This window comes from Hemitrygon akajei, chromosome 7, assembly GCF_048418815.1.
Source record: "Hemitrygon akajei chromosome 7, sHemAka1.3, whole genome shotgun sequence".
Taxonomy (NCBI): Eukaryota; Metazoa; Chordata; class Chondrichthyes; order Myliobatiformes; family Dasyatidae; genus Hemitrygon; species Hemitrygon akajei.
Window position 1 is genome coordinate 31,453,147 of NC_133130.1, and position 19,721 is coordinate 31,472,867.

Sequence of the window (19,721 nt, forward strand, 5' to 3'; positions counted from 1 at the left end):
TGAGCAGTTTTAGGCTCCTTATCTTAGAAAGGATGTGCTGAAACTGGAAAGGATTCAAAGGAGGTTCATGAAAATGATTCGAGAATTGAATGGCTTGTAATATGAAGAGCATTTGGTGGCTCCAGGCCTGTATTCACTAGAATTCAGAAGAATGAGAAGTGACCTCATTGAAACCCACCAAATGGTGAAAGGCCTTGATAGAGTGGATGTGGAGAGGATGGTTCCTATGGTGGGATTGTCTAGGACCGGAGGACATAGCCTCAGAATAGAAGGGCATCCTTTTTGAACTGAGTTGAGGAGGAATTTCTTTAGCCAAAGAGTAGTGAATCTGTGGGATTATTTGTCACAGGCAGCTGTGGAGGCCAAGTCTTTATGTATAGTTAACGCAGAGGTTGATAGATTCTTTATCGGTCAGGGCCTGAAGGGATACAGGGAGAAGGCAGGAGATTGGGGCTGAGAGAAAAATTGGATCAGCCATGATGAAATGGCAAAGCAGACATGATGAGCCAAATGGCCTAAATTTGCTCCTAAATCTTATGATCTTATCTCAGAGTTCCAGCCCATTATTTTGATTTTTCCCAAACCACACCCCCCCCCCCCCCACCTTTCTAACTTTCATTTGTTAATTAGACTGCACTGAAAGCATTTGCATTATTGGGACACTGTTTGTCTCCATCTAATTAAAAGTATTCTCTCAGACTTTTCCATCCTCTCCCTCTTCGCAAATTAAAAGCATACCGTAGATGTCGGATTATAAGCCGCTACTTTTTTCCCATGCTTTGAACAGCATTGAACATAGCGGCTTATAATAAGGTGCGGCTAATAGAAAGTTTTTTCCCATGCCGCCAAAACATTTTGCCTCGTAACAGTAGACCAATAAAATTGATGAGTAGTTCACAGAGGTCCAATGAAATTGTACGATAAATCAAGCGCACTTCACAAATTATTGTAAATCAGCCATTTGTACTCACCCTCATCAACATGGAAAACACTCGAAGAAAAGCATATGATGCAGCTTTTAAGTTAAAGGCAATCAATCTGGCGGTTGAACAAGGAAATCGAGCTGCTGCGCGTAATCTTGGCATACATGAATCGATGGTGAGACGGTGGAGATTTAATTTGGGACTGCCGCTTCAGGTCAGGAATGGCTCACGTGATATTAGACAGCAGTACAAGGGAGGGAGGGAGCGAAACTGAGGATTCCGCTGCACAAAAACAGTAAAACTCGTGTGTGAATGGTATCGGGCCAATAAGGACACAAGTGTCCGATGTTACCAAATACCGGTAGGTATAACAAAGTTTAGCCTTACCAAATATGTGTAGCGAGGGTTTGGTTTGGGGGAAAAAGGAGTATAAATAAGAGCAGAATGTAAGGGGAAGGCAAAACGCGTTCTGCAATAAAGCCACGCTGCACTGTAATCCGGTGTTGGTTGTCTCTCTTCCAAAACGAACACAGGGCAGAATTTGAAGCCCAACACGTGTAATATCTTTCTGTGTAAATATCTCATATTACAAGCGGCCGAAAATTCGGTGCGCCGAAAATCCGGTCCGCCGGAAATCCAGTGCACCGAAAATCCGGTCCGCCGGAAATCCAGTGCGCCGAAAATCCGTTCCGCCTGAAATTCGGTGCGGCCTAAAATCCGAAGCGGCCTGTATAATAAAAAAAATGATTTTATTTCTAAAATTAGAGCCAGCGGCTTTTAATCAGGTGCGCTCTGTAGTCCGGAATCTACGGTATTTGTTTTCTGAAACATTAAGATCGGTTTCTTGGTCTATTGATGCTGCCTGACCTGCTGACTATTTCTAGCACTTTTCGTCTTGCATTACCTTCGAGGTTCTTTTTGGTCTCTAGCAGTCTTCCTTTCCACTGAAATTAATAGACAACTGTTCCTGCATTGGAGAATATTTTTCAGTGTAAGTGCTGGATAAGTTCTCTAAGTTCTGTTCAGCTACTGACTTCCATGTTGGAGAGCAGCCAGGGAAAGGGAATAACAATTACAATGGCCTGTAAATTTGTAAATTCAGTGTTTTAGTCCTGGAATCATGAAGTTATTAGCACTAACATGGAGAAATGATAAACTTTTATGTGAAGAACAACCATTTTCCTGCAAAAGCCTATTTCTTCTCATACATGTCACATAGATACTGCTGTGGGTTTGTTCTTGTCAACAGCGTACACACACCATCAGTCTACAGGACACAGGAACTTGGGCTGTATATATTTTTTGTGTGACTGTATGTTGACTGCTATCTTATTTGTGCTATATGACCTTGTGCAGTGTATGACTGTTGATGCTGAATTTTGCACCTTGGCCCTGCAAGAACACTGTTTTGTTTGGTTGTATTTGTGGGTATCCATGTAAGGCTGAATGACAATGCAACTTGAACTTAAACTTGAGATATGTTAGCAAGCAAGACAAGATCACCCACTGGAGTACACTTCACTAGAAAGCTCAGTGATAACTTCAAGCAGCACTACCTCTTGTAAGTGTCCAGGTATTGCCCTGTACATTGTATGTGGTCCCTGGGTAATTAGCTGGGATTCAACAGTAATACTCTTAATTATCCTAAATTCATGAAAATTAATGAACACAATACACATAGAGGATCAAATCCATATAATTTTATATTGTGGGTTTTTGAGGTGGAGACTTTTCACTCTGGAGCAGTTATGCTGATTTCCAATTATATCAACTGGTTGTAATGTTATCAAGACATCGGAAATCAAGGAAGCAAACAGACTGAAAGGTCTGATAAAAATTCATGAAGTTGTATTTTATTTCTTGAGTTCTATACCATGATGCGTTAGAGAGAACTAATTCACAAACATCAAAGTTCATGTGATAAAAAGTTAATTGGCTGAAACATTAACCTGATTCTCACTCCGCAGATACTGACTGTCCTGTTTATCTCCAACATTTATTGGCTTTAATCACAAACTTGAGACAATGGACAATTTCTTTGTAATTCAAGAACTTATTTATTATTTTCTTCTATATAATTTACAGAGTAACTTTAAAATAATCATATTTCTCAGTGTGATAGCACTTCTTCATTTTAATAGTATCCATAAATCTTTGTAAGCTCTTCTAGCCAGTACAAGGCAACTTTCTTTATATATCATGAACCTCAATACCAAATTATATTGTTCAGATTTTAAAAAAATATTAAACTTAACTTTTGGAACAAATCAAATCCAAGCTGATGCCTGTCATTCCCTGTGTAATTTTTGTAAGATAAGAATGTATTTCTAAATGTGATTGTAGGCAATGGTAGATGTCTTACACTTTGATGATTACGTTGTCTATGGGATTTGAAGGATGCAGATATTATCAATGAGTGAACAGAAAGGAAACAAACCAGACTGTAGAAAGGACAGAAGTAAATTCTTTCTATCTATAAATGACTGGAATGTTACTCAATTGAAGACTTTGAATCTGAGACATTGAACGCTCAGAGTTCAACCTTGATTAACACTGTGAATTTTCACATGAATTTTCTCTATATTGATTTTAACATCTAGTGACAGTTCAAGACTCCAACATTGAGATCTGATTGAGAAACAATCCAAGAATGAATCCATGAAAATGAATAAAGTTGGTAAGTGATGAGAATTGGAATGCTATGTTCAATTTCTATGAGATGCTAATGAGGCCTAAACTGGAGTAGTGTGTACATTTCTGGTCACCTAACTACAAGAAAGGTTTCCATAAGATTAAAAAGAGTACAAAGGAAATTTACAAGGATGTTACCAGGACTTGAGGATTTGAGTTATAGGGAAGGGTTGAATATGTTGGACTTCATTACATGCAGCATAGGAGAATGAAGAGATTTTTGATAGAGGTATACAAAATTATGAGTGGTATAAATAGGATTAATGAAGCAGGCTTTTTTTCACTGAGATTGGGTGAAACTAGAACTAGAGGTTATATGCTAAGGATGAAGGTAAAATATTTCAGGGGAATTTGAGAGGGGGCTTCACTCAGAAGCAGGTTAAATTTCAACATTTGAGACAACTTTGGATAGGTACTTGGATGGGAGGGTTATGGAGGGCTATTACCTAGGAGTTGAATGAGACTAAAAAGACCTGATGGGAGTTATATACAGGCTTCCAATCAGTATCTAGTATGCGGGCTACAAATTACATTGGGAAATAGAAAACGCATGTAAGAAAATTGCTGCAATAATCATGTGGGATTTCAATATGCAGGTAGATTGGGAAAACCTGGGTGGTGCTGGATCCCAAGAAAGGGAATTTGTAGAACACCTACAAGAAAGCTTTTTAGAGCAGCTTGTGATTGAGCGAACTAGGTGAATGGCAATTCTGGATTGGGTGCTATGTAATGACCCAGATTTGATTAGGGAGCTTAAGATGAAGAAAACCTTGAGAGGCAGTGATCATAACATGATAGAATTCCTCCTGCAGTTTGAGAAGGAGAAGCTAATATCAGATGTATCAGGACTACAGCGGAAGAAAGGGAATTAGAGGCATGAGAGAGGAGCTACCCAAAGTTGAATGGAAGCTGAAGTTTCGAAGAACAATTCAGAAGGCACAGGATAGATACATTGCAACAAAGAAGTATTCTAAAGGCAGAATGACACAATCGTGGATGACAAGGAAAGTTAAAGCCAACATAAAAGTGAAAGAGAGGAATTAAAATAGAGCAAAAATTAGTGGGAAGTTAGAATCTTGGGAAGTTTTTAAAATCCGACAGCAGACAACTAAAAAAAGCCATAAGGAGGGAAAAGATGAAATAGGGAAGGTAAGCTAGTCAATAACATAGAAAGGATACAAGATTATTTTTCAGATATATAAAGATTAAAAGAAAGATGAGAGTTGATATTGGACCACTGGAACATGATGCTGTAGAAATGGGGGACAAAGAAATGACAAACAGAACAAATATCAATCTTCACAGCAGAAGACACTAGTAGAATGCCAGAAATGTGAGAGTGTCATGGGCAAAAGTGAGTGTCATTACTAAGGCAAAGGCTTTTGGGCAGCCAAAAGCTCTGAAGGTAGGCAAGTCTGCTGGACCAGATGGACTATTCCCTGGGATCTGAAGAGGGTAGTTGAAGAGATTGTACAGGCAATAATAATGATCTTTCAAGAATTGTCAGATTCTGCAATGGTTCCAGAGGTGTGGAAAACTGCAAGTATCAACCCACTCCTTAAGAAGGGAGGGAGGCTGAAGAAACAAAATTATAGGCCAGTAAGCCTGACTTCAGTGGTTGTGAAGATGTTGGAATCTTGCCTGACTAATCTGTTAGAATTCTTTGAGGAAATAACAGGCAGGATAGACAAAGGAGAGTCCGTGGATGTTGTTTATTTGGATTTTCAGAAGGCCTTTGAGAAGGTGGTGCAAATCAGGCTGCTTAACAAAATATAAGCCTTTGGTTTTACAGAAAAGATGCTAGCATGGAAAAAAGATTTGCTGACTCGCAGGAGGCAAAGAGTGCGAATTAAGGGCACCTTTTCTGGTTGGCTACCAGTGATTAGTGGTGTTCTGCATGGCTTGTTGCTGGAACTACTTTTGACACTGTATGTCAATGATTCTGATGAATGAATTGATGGCTTTGTGGCCAAATTTGCAGACAATATGAAGATAAGTGAAGGGGCAGGTAGTGTTAAGGAAGCAGGGTGTCTGCTAGACAGATTGAGAGAATAGACAAAGTGGCAGATGGAATACAGTGCAGGAAAATGCATGGTCATGCATGTTGGTTGAAGAGTAAAATCATGGACTATTTTCTAAATGGGGAGAAATTTCAAAAACCGGAGCTGCACTGCGACTTGGGAGCCATTGTGCAGGCTTCCTTAAATCGGTGGTGAGGAAGGCAAGTGCAATGTTGACATTCATTTTGGTTGAATTAGAATTCAAAAGCAGAGATATAATGCTGAGCTTTTATAAGGGATTGATCAGACTGCCCTTGGAGTATTGTGAGCAGTTTTGGGCCCCTTATCTAAGGAAAGATGTGCTGACATTGAAGTGGTCCAGAGGAGGTTCACGAGAATCATCCCAGGAATGAAGTCATTAGCAAATGAGAAGTATTCATTGACTCTGGGGATGTAGATGAATGTTTAGATGAAGCGGGGGGGATCTCAATGAAACATATCAAATATTGAAAGGCCTAGATAGATCGGATGCGGAGAGGGTGTTTCCTGTGACGGGGGAGTCCAGGACCAGTGGGCACAGACTCAGAAATCAGGAACTTCCATTTAGAACAGAGATGAGGATGAGGAAAAATTTCCTTAGCCAGATGGTGGTGAATCTGTGCAATTCATTGCCATAGATGGCTGGGTGTGCCAAGTCATATACTTAAGGCGGAGGATGATAGCTTCTCGATTAATCAGGGAGTCAAAGGTTAAGGGGCAAAGGCAGAAGAATGGGGTGGAGAGGGATAATAAATCAGCCATGATGGAATAGCAGGACAGACTCAATGGACCAAATAGCTTAATTCTGCTCCTATGTCTTATGGATTGGGCAGAATAACAATTTAACATGGGCTAAATGGGCAAAGGGCGTGTTTCTGTGCTGTAGTGCTCTATGACTCAATAACTCAGGTAGAATATTAAACCTTAAGGTCTAAGGAAAATTAGCTACTGTTGGACAAGGGAAGAGTTTTAAAAAACCAGAATGTGGGAATCTGTCAAAGTCAAATTGACTCCTATGAAATCATAATCAACTGTACAATTGGATGAAAAACTTTTGTCCATGTTGTGGGGCTACTGAAGGAAACAAGAACTGAATAACTACGGCAAATGGTCCAGAAAGGCAGACCACAGTCAAAATATTGTAAAATTGCGAGGGAAAAGATGCTGGTCCGAGACACCACTGCTAAAGACCCAGGGCCATTACTCAGTATCATTGTCAACAGATTGGGATCATCAGTACCAGACCGCAAACCCAGACAATAGTCAATTTAAGTCCAGCATTTTGCTCATTATTTTGAGATTCAATTATTAAGTAGAATTCCACCATTACACCAAGGGTTACAATCACCCTGCAATGGCCTCTGAACAACGTTTGATGAAATCTGCAGAACAAAAATGTACTTGCCTGTAAACAAACTGATCTGTTCAACTAAAAAGCTTTTACTGTTACGACTCCATGTTTTGCTCATTATGCCTTTTAGATCCCAAGTGCTTAAAATCTTTTCATGTGTAAAATAGCAATGCAATAAATGGTTTTCCCCTTTGTTCTACATAATCTGCAGGAATACTTTGTGTATCTACACTGTAATGAGTGGGCTTAATTGAGCAAAAATATTTGTGGCACAAACTTTTTTTCTTAATTAATACCATGTCCCTTCTGACAGTTAAGTTTCAACTTGCATTTCTATGCGATACTAAATGCAACAAAAACATATAGTGGAATAACTACCTTCTATTACAATGCTGTATTATTGAGACCGCACAACACGGCTCACTGTCACTTCTGAAACACCAGAACAAAATACTGTCCACATGCAGTTAAAAAAGATAAAATAAAGAATATACAACAAATAACTGTACTAATTTACACTTTCATCATATATTAACAATAATCGTTTATAAAAGAAGAGAGGAAATATAATCCATTGTCAATTTAGTGCCTTTTCTATATTCAGCTCCATTGAGATAATGTTTGAAAAGTGCCATTAATTCATACTTGTATGTACAAAATTATGGTCATGAATACTGAAATACAAAAGGCCAAAGAAGGAAAATAATAATTAAAAAATGTTTTGAATAGTTAAATATATACTATTATCTTCAATGCAGTTTGATCAGCATAATCCCATGTAAAACATTGTTGAAGATCTGGATTTCTGGCTGTTCAGAGGTGCAGAGAACTGGCTCAGTCCCAGGCTCTGTCTCTGTGCACCAGGAGCACAGTTCATGTCTGTCCACAGTCTAAGCAGTTCAAATTCTCTTATCTGCATTGAACCATCAAAAAGTCTCCTATCTGGTTTGGCACCACATCCGTATCAAATCATGGGCGACAGCAGTGAGCAAAATGAAAGTGAAAATGTCCAGACTGTAAGAAAATATCTTTAAAGATAGACAGAATAGGGACGGTTGTATTTCAACTATTTGGAGCCGGCAAATGGGTTTAGGGCAGCTTGTAATATTAGAATGGAATTTATTTTGAAACAAAATTTTGTCAGAAGGATTTTGTTCCTTTTCTGTAACAATTAAGATTTTTTACAGGTATTCAGTGTTTGGATGACCAGGGTATTCAGCCCAACTCTCCCACCTAAATACTGGCCATGCTCAAACTAAAATGTTGCTCATGCATTAGGGCAGGTTTTGTACAGTGTTTGTTTTCTACAGGTATTTTATCTGATGGCTGTGCTGGAAGTTGGGTGTATTTCCTACTAACTAGGGAGGCTGTAGTTGTTTATCTTATCTCACTGCTTGCTCCAGTCATTCACATTTACTGACATACATTTGCACTGCTTGACTCGCTGGATTTTCTTGTGTCTAAAGGGAGGTTGCAGGTCAGGGCAGTCCAGCTTGACAGTCAGGGTAGTAAATTTCTGTGGTTTACAGAAGGCACAGGACTGGAAAGATTCTTGATCCCTTTTAACATGCCTGGGGATATAGAAGGAGTTGCATTGTCCATAGCAGAACCTGTTGATGACAGTTTGGCTCAGACAACCATCCTCATTAATGGTTTGCCTGAGGGGCTGGGTTTTACACCAGTCGCTCTTCAGGTACTTGCGCTCTGTCACCACTAGTGCCTCTTGGCTGGACGCTAGGACATCGGGTCTCCTGCGCTTCTCTGAGCTGTTGGTATTTCCCTTGTAAAGGGGAGGAATGGCTCCGGGAGGCCGATTTTTTTTCAATTCCACCGCCACCATTAATGTCCCAACCAGGAAAAGGAGGATGATGAACTTCTGATACATCCTACGGAAAAAAAAAACAGAGAGTGAAGCAATGTTCTATACAGTTAAATACCGATTTAATTGTCATTCCTTGACTTCTGACACAATAGGTGCATTACTGTCCTTACTTTAAGAGAAAATATAATTATTCCAATCAGACCTACCTAGTGCCCGAATCGCTTTTTAATGTGATCAAGTGCAACTTATGTATGCCTTAGGTTTCACAATCAGAGGGTGAAACTTTGTTTTTTTCTGAGGTGGGACCACCCCAGACACCAGTTCCAATTCTTCTACCTTATCTTGATGTTCCACGTCTAATGTAGGGGGTCACCTTGATTATGGAGCTAAAACATTGGCCAACTTGAACCTGAGCACCAGCAATTCTGACTTTTCTCCATCTCTGACCTAACCTGGCCAACACTGAACATATACTGTACAGTATAATGCCTCTAAGTATACTATTCAGACTTGGTAATATTAGGCTGAATTGAGCTGGATAAAGTACGCACAAATGTATCATTGAAGTATCCAGTTTGATCAGAGCTCACTGGTCTTGGATCATGTTCAAAAGATGAAAAAGAGAACTGAATAGATTGGGTAAGGGGCTTTACAATTTGAAACCTAGATTTAAATTTGATTACACTTTCAGGAGTACATTAAATATCTCCACAGGTGCCCTTGTTCCTAATGTTATTGAGGAGGCCTATACCTCTCAAACCCATCCCCTTCACCAAATACAACATCTGAGCATGCTAATGCTTATTCTCTAGTTAGCCATCTACCTTTTGGTGGCAAAACATCCCCTCAGCCATCCCTAATAGGACAAAATGTGAAACATATAACCTTGAGAACTGAGGAGTCAAATTCAGGGACTGCTCTATCTACCAGTTTGTTGTCCTCATATAGCAACACCAGTCACCATTAACATGAGTCTCCTCACAACCAGGAGATGGCACTTTTGAGCCCCCAGCTTAATTTTCACCTTGACTGCAGCATTAAATAGATTTTTATCTATTCACCTCTAGCCCCTCCACTAGATGGAGCACTGCACAGAGATGAGAGTTACGGCCTTGGGAAGGAAGGTTGACCTTGTTCCTATGATTATATTTGGTGTCTAAACTTGACTGATGTTGTAAAGGTAAAATAGATGCTGGCCTTCTGCTGACATCTGTGGTATCAGATACCATTCAAGAGAGAAAAGTCAGACCGAAGAATAATTTATCATTCTTTTGCAAAGTATGTGAATTGTATGTAGATGTCAAAGTTTGAAGGTGTTATCTCTAACTATCATAAATTGAATTTCATCATTAACTACAAATGGGCTTATTTTTTCCAATGAGCTGAAAGAAAATAAATGAGGAATAAGGGAAATTAATGAAAATTACTTTGTTTTAATATCAAAGCTTTATTGCAAGACCTTTATTGCAAACACAGACAAAGCTTACAAATAAATAAGATGTAAAAAGGACATCATGTTCTTATTTTAAAAGGGGGCAGGGATTATGGAGGAAACTCAAATGCTGAAAATCTGAAATAAAAGTTTAGGTGCTGGTGAAGCACAGTGAAGACTTGCTGTTAGCAAACAAAATCATAAATTACTGCATCAAATGGTCTTTTTAATGGGCTCGATTGGGTTTCTTAGTTTTGTGGCTGAGTGTAAGGAGTCAAATCTCAAAGTTGTATATTGTATACATACTTTGATAATAAACTTTGAATAGTAGGTCCAACAGCATCAGAGGAATGGGAAACTCAGTTAACTAGGCTAAGGTTGACCATCTTTCATTAGAATTCTGCAAAAGGCCTTTTGCCTGCACGAGAAATATGATTTTCACTCCACAGATGTTTCTTGATATACTAAGAATCTCTTTTTTTGTTTGTTTTGTTTTGTTCTTGCAGGTTAGATTCACATGAATATGAAAGAAATATCTGCAATAGTTTGGGAAAAGTTCAGCTTAATAGTTTATGAGGAAAAGAGCAGGCTTAAAAAGTCATTCATCTAATGCTGTGGCTGGAATGGTCTTATCTTCTTAAACTCTATGCCCTTTATCCCAGTAAAACATTTCCTGGAATGCTATTTGCATGTCCATTAATGAGTGCTGGCCGGAGTCATTGATTTTACTAAACTGTTTACTAATGGTTTCTTAATAACAACACTGAAAAGCAGCAGGACCACATTACAGTGACAGCTCCACACTATGGACTCACACAGAGATCTAGCTCGGGGCATGCTTTGTCCCAATCTTCCACCAAAGGATAATAAAGAGTCAACTATCTTTAACTTTATTTTTATTAGAAAAAATTCCTTCACACCAGTTACACCACAGTTTAACTGGGTCAAAATTTCAATTGCTCGTAAATGACAAACTGAAGCTGCAGTTATGGTTTATCCATGTTAAAACTCAACTGCTGAAATCCTCAACCCCGTCTTTGTTACCTATAAACTCTACTATTCTACAATATTCCTGAGTGGTCCAACTGTATTCTAATGTCCTAACTCATGCCATTGTTCTATCTCCCCTCTACCCAAGGACCAACATTGGATTAGAGTTTTGCAATGTCTTGATTCTAAGTTTTACCTTCTTGTACTTCCATAACCTTGTTCCTTCCAATTTCTGCATTAGCCTCCAGCCTTTTAACCTTTTGAAACATCAATGCCCCTCTTACTTTGACCTCTGCTGATCTATTCATCCCCAAATTTCATTTTTCTACCATTACCTTCAGGTGCTCTGAACCCAAGCTCTGAAACATCCTACCTCAACATACGTACCTTTCTTTCCTGCAAATTTCTACAGATGTACCATGGAGAGCATCCTAACTGGATGTATCACCATCCGGTATAGAGAAGGCACTGGAGAGGATCGGGGAAAAAACTGCAGAAATTTGTAAACTCAGCCAGCTCCATCATGGGTACAAGTCTCCTCAGCGTGGAAGATACCTTAAAAAGGTGACGTCTCAAAAAGGCAGCATCTATCATTAAGGACCCCATCACCCAGGACATGCGCTTTTCTCCTTGCTACCATCGAGGAGGAAGTAAAGGACCCTGAGGCAGGCATTCAACATTTCAGGAACAGCTTCTTCACCTCCACCATCAGATTGCTGAATAGCCCATAAATCCACGAAACCATGTACCCTGCCTCACTATCTTTCTCCCCCTCACTTTTTGCACTACTTATTTAATTTTATATTTACATATACTTCTTATTGTAATTTACAGATATTTATGATGTATTATAATGTACTTCTGCCAGAGAACACCAGATTTAATGACATATGCCAATGACATTAAAGTTGATTCTGATTGTCTCTTTTGAAGAACTCTCAAAACCCCATCTCTCTGAACAAGTCTTGCCTCATCTCCGCAAACATCTTGCTCTCATTTTCATTTATCTTTTGCCTGACAACATGATACATCTGAGCATGTTTTTGATCTGTTAAAGGTGCTATTTAATTTGATGTCAATAGTACCTGATTCAGCAACAAGACTGTTCAGTGAATAATGAAGGGTATGAAGAATAATGAATAACGTGTAGCGGTGTGCTACACGCAGCGCTGAAATAACGACACGCAGTCGGTGAGCTGTAGTTGCAAAAGAGGTTTATTCAAACTTCGCGGCCTCGCTTTTAAAGCCTTCCTGATCCCGTCCTCCCCGGGCAGGAATGCCGTAGGGGGCGCGTATTCACAGTCCCGTCCCGCGCGGGGGCTTTTCCCCTTGCTGGTGAAGCAGGCTTGGCGCCCTCTTTGGGACCGGCCTCTATGCCGGCGCGCGCCACTTTGTGAGCCGGTTCGAGTGCGCTGGGAAGTGGGTTGCCACATAACCCCGCCCCCCAGAACCGGCGATACACCCCCCAATGTCCTCTGTCTGGGTTGGACTCTGTTTGGGAGGCCTGCCTCTGCACCGCAGTGCCTGAATCTCGACCGGCTGCGCCAAGTCCACATGGGCCGGTTTGAGTCGGTCCACCGTGAAAACCTCCTCTTTTCCCCCCAATGTCCAGCACGAATGTGGACCCGTTGTTTCTGATCACCGTAAATGGCCCCTCGTAGGGCCGCTGTAGCGGTGCCCGATGTCCGCCCCGTCGTACAAAAACAAACTTACAGTTTTACAGGTCTTTGGGTACACAGGTCGGGTTCTGCCCATGCTGTGAAGTGGGTATGGGGGCCAGGTTACCAAGCCTCTCGCGTAGTCTGTCCAGGACTGCTGCGGGTTCTTCCTTTTGCCCCCTATGAACTCTCCTGGGACGACCAGGGGTGCGCCGCACACCAACTCGGCTGACGAGGTGTGCAGATCCTCTTTGGGTGCCGTGCGGATTCCGAGCAGGACCCAGGGAAGCTCGTCCACCCAGTTAGGCCCTTTGAGGCGGGCCATGAGAGCCGATTTCAGGTGACGGTGGAAACGCTCCACTAGTCCGTTCGACTGTGGTTGGTAGGCAGTTGTGTGGTGCAGCTATGTCCCCAAAAGGCTGGCCATAGCTGACCACAGGCTGGAGGTGAACTGGGCGCCACTGTCGGAGGTAATGTGGGCCGGTACCCCAAAGCGAGATACCCAGGTGGCAATCAGTGCCTGGGTGCAAGATTTGGAGGTGGTGTCGGTGAGTGGGACCGCCTCTGGCCATCTTGTGAACAGGTCTACGATAGTCAGGAGGTGCCGCGCTGCTGGGACGACGGGGAGGGGTTGGCTGGTGGTGACATCACAGAGTAGGGTCCTCTCACCTGGGCCTACGGGGAGGTCCAGGAGCTGCAAACCGGAGACTGCAGTTCTGTAACTAGGGATCTCCTCATCTGCCTGCTGCGCCTCCGCCAGCGCTTCATAGTCTACCCCCAGGACAGGGCTTGGATGTTAGGACGGGAGAGGGCGTCCGCCACAACATTGTCCTTTCCCGAGACATGCCGGACATCCGTCGTGTATTCGGAGATGTAGGACAGATGTCACTGCTGGAGGGACGACCAGGGGTCGGATGCTTTCGTGAACACAAAGGTAAGTGGTTTGTGGTCCGTGAACACGGTGAAGGGTCTACCTTCTAAGAAGTACCTGAAATGCCGGATTGCCAGGTATCGCGCCAACAGTTCCCGGTCGAAAGCACTGTATTTGAGCTCGGGTGGTCGTAGGTGTTTGCTGAAAAATGCCAGGGGTTGCCAGCGACCCTCGATGAGTTGCTCCAGTACCCCACCAACTGCCGTGTTAGATGCGTCCACTGTGAGGGTGGTAGGGACGTCCGTTCTGGGGTGCACTAGCATCGCAGCGTTTGCCAAGGCTTCTTTGGTTTTAATGAAAGCGGTGGCGGACTCCTCGTCCCAGGTAATGTCCTTGTCCTTACCCAACATTCGGGCAGCTGAAGGGAGGAAGCGGTGGTAGAAATCCACCATACCCACAAATTCCTGAAGGCCTTTGATTGTGGTGGGTCGGGGGAAATGGCAGACCGTGTCTACCTTGGTGGGCAGAGGGGTTGCCCCGTCTTTAGTAATCCTGTGGCACAGGAAGTCGATGGTGTCGAGCCCGAACTGGCATTTGGCCGGGTTGATTGTTAGGCCGTATTCACTCAGTCAGGCGTAGAGTTGACGGAGGTGGGACAGATGCTCCTGACGACTACTGCTGGCTATGAGGATGTCATCCAAATAGATGAAAACGAAGTCCAGGTCGCGTCCCACCGCATCCATTAACCGCTGAAACGTCTGTGCAGCATTCTTTAGGCCGAACAGCATGCGGAGGAACTCGAAAAGGCCGAACGGGGTGATGAGTGCCGTTTTGGGGACATCGTCCGGATGCATCGGGATTTGATGGTATCCCTGGACGGGGTCTACCTTGGAGAAGATCCGTGCGCTGTACAGGTTTGCTGCAAAGTCCTGAATGTGCGGCACAGGATAGTGGTCCGGTGTTGTAGCCTCGTTCAGCCTGCGGTAGTCGCCGCATGGTCTCCAGCCCCCTGTCGCTTTGGGCACCATGTGCAGGGGGGAGGCCCATGGGCTGTCGGACCGCCGAATGATCCCCAATTCCTCCATCCTCTTGAACTCCTCCTTTGCCAGTCGGAGCTTGTCCGGGGGAAGCCTTCGAGCACGGGCGTGGAGGGGTGGTCCTTGTGTCGGGATGTGGTGCTGTACGCCATGTCTGGGCATGGCTGCCGTGAATTGCGGCACCAGAACCGATGGGAAATCCGCCAGGACTCTTGTGTAGTCATTGTCGGACAGCGTGATGCAGTCTAGGTGTGGGGCCGGGAACTGGGCTTCACCCAGGAAGAACGTTTGAAAGGTCTCGGCGTGGACCAGTCTCTTCCTTGGCAGGTCGACCAGTAGGCTGTGAGCTTGCAAAAAATCCGCTCCCAGGAGCAGTTGGGCTATGGCGGCCAGTGTGAAGTCCCACGTGAACCGGCTGGAGCTGAACTGTAGCCGTACCGTATGGGTGCCGTAGGTCCTTACTGTGCTGCCGTTCGCAGCCCTCAGGGTGGGACCCGGTGACCTGTTGCGGGTGTCGTAACTCGTCGGAGGTAAGACGCTGATCTTGGCTCCGGTGTCGACCAAAAAGCGGCGTCCCGACTGCTTGTCCCAGACATACAGGAGGCTATCCCGATGGCCAGCCGCTGTAGCCATCAGTGGCAGCTGGCCCTGGCGTTTCCCGGGAACTTGCAGGGCGGGCGGGCTACAGCGGCGGGCTTCTGCGCCCCACCGCTGGTGGTAGAAGCACCATTGTTCGTTGGTCTCCTCACTCCTGCCTCGGGGGTTAGTGGGCTCTGCAGCCGGGCCTGGTCTGGTCTGCTGCTGGGAGTGTGGCCTGGTGATCTGTGTGACAGACGCCCCACTCACTTTCTTGGCTTTCCACATCACGTCTGCCCAGGCCGCCACCTTCCGGGGGTCGCTGAAATCAGCGTCGGACAGCAGCAGGCGTATGTCCTTGGGCAGCTGCTCCAGAAACGCCTGCTCAAACATGAGGCAGGGCTTGTGTCCTTCAGCCAGGGACAGCATCTCGTTCATCAATGCCGACGGTGGCCTGTCTCCCAAACCATCCAGGTGCAGTAAGCGGGCAGCCCGCTCATGCCGTGAAAGTCCGAAAGTCCTTATGAGCAGGGCTTTGAATTCCGTGTACTTGCCGTCCTTCAGGGGCGACTGTATGAACTCCTCAACCTGGGCAGCTGTCTCCTGGTCGAGGGAGCTCACCACGTAGTAGTAACGTGTGGCATCCGAGGTTATCTGCCGAATGTGGAATTGGGCTTCTGCTTGCTGGAACCATAGGTGAGGTTGCAGCGTCCAGAAGCTTGGCAGTTTTAACGAAACTGCATGAACAGATGCGGCGTCGTTCATCTCCGGTCCAAATATCATTTTGGCCATCGGGGTCACCAATTGTAGCGGTGTGCTACACGCAGCGCTGAAATAACGACACGTAGTCGGTGAGCTGCAGTTGCAAAAGAGGTTTATTCAAACTTCGCGGCCTCGCTTTAAAGCCTTCCTGATCCCGCCCTCCCCGGGCGGGAATGCTGTATTCACAGTCCCGTCCCGTGCGCGGGCTTTTCCCCTTGCTGGTGAAGCAGACTTGGCGCCCTCTTTGGGACCGGCCTCAATGCCGGCATGCGCCACTTTGTGAGCCGGTTCGAGTGCGCTGGGAAGTGGGTCGCCACAAACGAACATATTTGTTCTACCTTACCCTGTAGAGTATGTATGCTAACCATGTTCAATAAATAAAGTGGATAAAATCTTGTTGAATGCAGATATTTCTAAATAAATCCAGTACATGTCTTCCACTTCACGCATGTCTGCTCTCACCCTATCCTCCTGCCGCCCATCCAGGGATAGGTAGGGCTCCTCTTGTCAGCACCTACCACTGTGCCAGCCTCTGCGTCCAGCACATAATTCTCTGTATCTTCTGCCATCTCAACGGGATCCACCACCAGCCACACCTTTCCCCTTCCCCCTACTTCCCACTTTCCGCAGGGATCACTCTCTACGCGATTCCCTTGCCCATTGTCCTCCTCACTGATCTCCCTCCTGATACTCATCATTGCAAGTCAAAGTGCCACACTGCTTCTTCACTACCATTCGGGGCCCCAAACAGTCTTTCCAGGTGTGATGGCGCTTCACCTGTGAGTGTGTTGGCATAATCTACTACATCCGGTACTCCCGCTGTGGCCCTTTATGTATCAGTGAGACGTGACATAGAATGGGAGACTGATTGAGTGACCTTTAACGTTAATGAAATGAAATTCAGGAAAAGCTAACGAGAACTGGAAGGTTGAGGCTATGTATTGTGTTTTCTTTTGCCAATTACATCATCCTTCAGGTTTTGGCAGGTAGTTGAGGACCTCCAGTTCACCACACAGCAGGGCTGCACCTACGTGCATTTCCTCTATTTAGAAAAATTATAACTGTTAACTCATGGAATTCAATACAATCTCATTATGAATAAAAAGCAATCTGGATAAAATTATTTTAAATGCATGCCACTGAGTTCATTGTTGCTGTTAAACGTAGATGTTATGTAGTTCAACAACATATTTAAATAAACATTGAGTGATTGGGTCTGATTCCAGAGACAAGCATTTAGGGTCCTGAAGAAGGTTATTTGTTTTATTTATTCATTTCTCAAGTCCTGGACTAACATCCAGGCCCGAATTTATTCACATCTGTAATTGACAGTGAGGAACTTGACAGTGAGTTATCTTTTTCTGGTGAAAATACTCCCACATTGCTATTCAGGAGGGATAGCTTCTAGGATTTAGACCCAAGGATAACGAAGGAACAACAGTATTTTTCCAAGTCAGGATGGTGTTCAGCTTAATGAGAAACATGCAGGAGTTCCCTTGCACCATCTGCCCTTGATCATCTGGTTGACAGAGACATTGGCATTGGAGTAGCTCGGAGAAGTAATTTTCTATTTTGTAGACTATATACATTGCAGCCACAGCAGGTGGGATAGTTGGTTTGCCCTGCATCCTGCTGGCTTTCTTGTGTGTCATTGGAGAGACCTTAAGGATAGTCCTGACTTTGTGCCTTGTAGGTAGTAGAATGCCCTCAAGCGATGAGTCACTCGATTTGGAATACTCATCTTTTAACCACAGCTTTGACTGGCTGCTCCAGTTTAGAAATATAGAAATGAAAACCTGCAGCACAATACAAGCCCTTTGACCCACAATGCTGTGCCAAACATGTACTTACTTAGAAATTACCTAAAGTTACCAATAGCCCCCTATTTTTCTAAGCTCCATGTACCAATAGTTTATTGATTTCCAGGTAGTAGATGCTGAGATATTAATGAGGGCTGGGTGTAGGTGCTTGGTACTGTTAAGGCATTGAATACCAAGGGTGGGTTGTTGCTTATTCAGAGATACAGTGTGGAAATGGCCCTTCCAGCCCCTCAAACTGTGCCGCCCTGACATCCCTGATTTAACCCTAACCTAATCATGCGGCAATTTACAATGACCAATCAGTCTACTCGGTATGCCTTTGGACTGTGGGAGGAAACCGGAGCCCCCAGGGAAAACACATGCATTCCACGGGGAGGACAGACAGAAAATCCTTACAGAGGTCGCTGGAACTGAACTCCAAACTCCAATGCCATGAGTTTTAATAGCCTTGTGCTAACCACTATGCTACCGTGGTTCCCAAAAGCTCTCTTTGGAAGATAGAATTTTATGTGTCATTCATCAGCCCCTTCATGAATGTTGTCTGGGTGCACACAGGAATAAACTGGTCCATTTGCTGAAGAATTGCAACTGTGATTTGTTATGATACCAGCCCCCTCCTTTGTGAGAATTGCAAGAGCCCTAGTGAAAGGGGGGTCAATGACCCGAGAGAGAGAGAGCAAGAGAGAGAGAGAGACAGGCTGAATGGACACAGGAAATGGAAAGACAGCAACGTGCTGGATACCGCATTCCACTGGGACAAAAGCTGGCGACTGTGGCATTGTTCTCAGGAGACACCTGGGAACTGCAGACGTGCCAACTCGCAGGGACATTGTAAAGCCCTCGGGCAAAGTGGGCTGGTTGAGAGAGATTGTATCACCTGCAACCTGATTGACACCTGAGATCCCGTGAGGCAGTATAAAGAAGGGTCTGAAAGAGGACGACCCTCAGACGCACCAAGGAGACACCAAGAAGCACGATACCGCTTCCCATGGGAACGGGAAGCCATTTTGAAGTAAGCCACGTGCGTTAAATTCCGAATGCGGGGTTTGTGGCTAGAACCAACGGAAGATCGCTTTTAACTAACAACGGGGAAGATCGCTCCCCTGATTCCACGGATGTTTTGGGCAAGTTTTTCTGTTTATCTCTCTCTCTCTCCAACACGTGAAACCAAAAAGGGAAAAGCCTGCAGACTTCAGAGTGACTCTTTATATTTCCAATTGGACTCAGTATTATACCCTAGACAACGAAAGAGCTTATTTCTGAGTGATTATTAATGTACCTGCGTTTTAGATTGAGTATTGACGCATGTTATCTGAATGTTTGTATTAACCTTAATTTTTGTGCCCCTTTATTAATAAAACTTTTGAAAATAGTACCATTGGACTTCAACTGACATATCTATCTTTGCTGGTAAGTGAAACCAGTTACTGGTTTCATAACAAGTGGGGTTCTCGTCTCGGGATTTGACACCAAAAAGGGGGAGGTCAGTCAATCGGGATTGTAAGTCAAAAAAAAAATTAATTTGGATCTGGTACGCAGGTAGCCAGACAGAAAAACCAGCAAAGATGGACGTGTGTGAATTTATGAGCACCAAATCAGACTTGTTAAATTTGGCGAAGGGGTTAGAGGTGGAAAACGAGCAGGATCAAGCTGAGAGGCAAAGACAGCATGAAATTCGGATCAGAGAGTTAGCAGCAGCCGAGAGAGCGGCAGCGGGGAGAGAAAGAGAGAGGGAGGAGCTAAGGAGAG

General features: G+C 44.0%; 1 protein-coding gene across 4 annotated transcripts in view; it reads right to left on the reverse strand.

Moving 5' to 3' along the window:
* Positions 1 to 2,749: 2,749 nt before the first annotated feature.
* Positions 2,750 to 19,721, reverse strand: part of grem2b (gremlin 2, DAN family BMP antagonist b) — a 41,468-nt gene continuing 24,496 nt past the window's right edge. For all 4 annotated transcript variants that reach the window (XM_073050592.1, XM_073050589.1, XM_073050590.1 and 1 more), the window contains exon 2: positions 2,750 to 8,890. In XM_073050592.1, coding sequence (XP_072906693.1) covers positions 8,392 to 8,889 — 498 coding nt within the window. In that variant the 5' untranslated portion in view covers position 8,890 and the 3' untranslated portion in view covers positions 2,750 to 8,391. The remainder of the gene's footprint in view (positions 8,891 to 19,721) is intronic.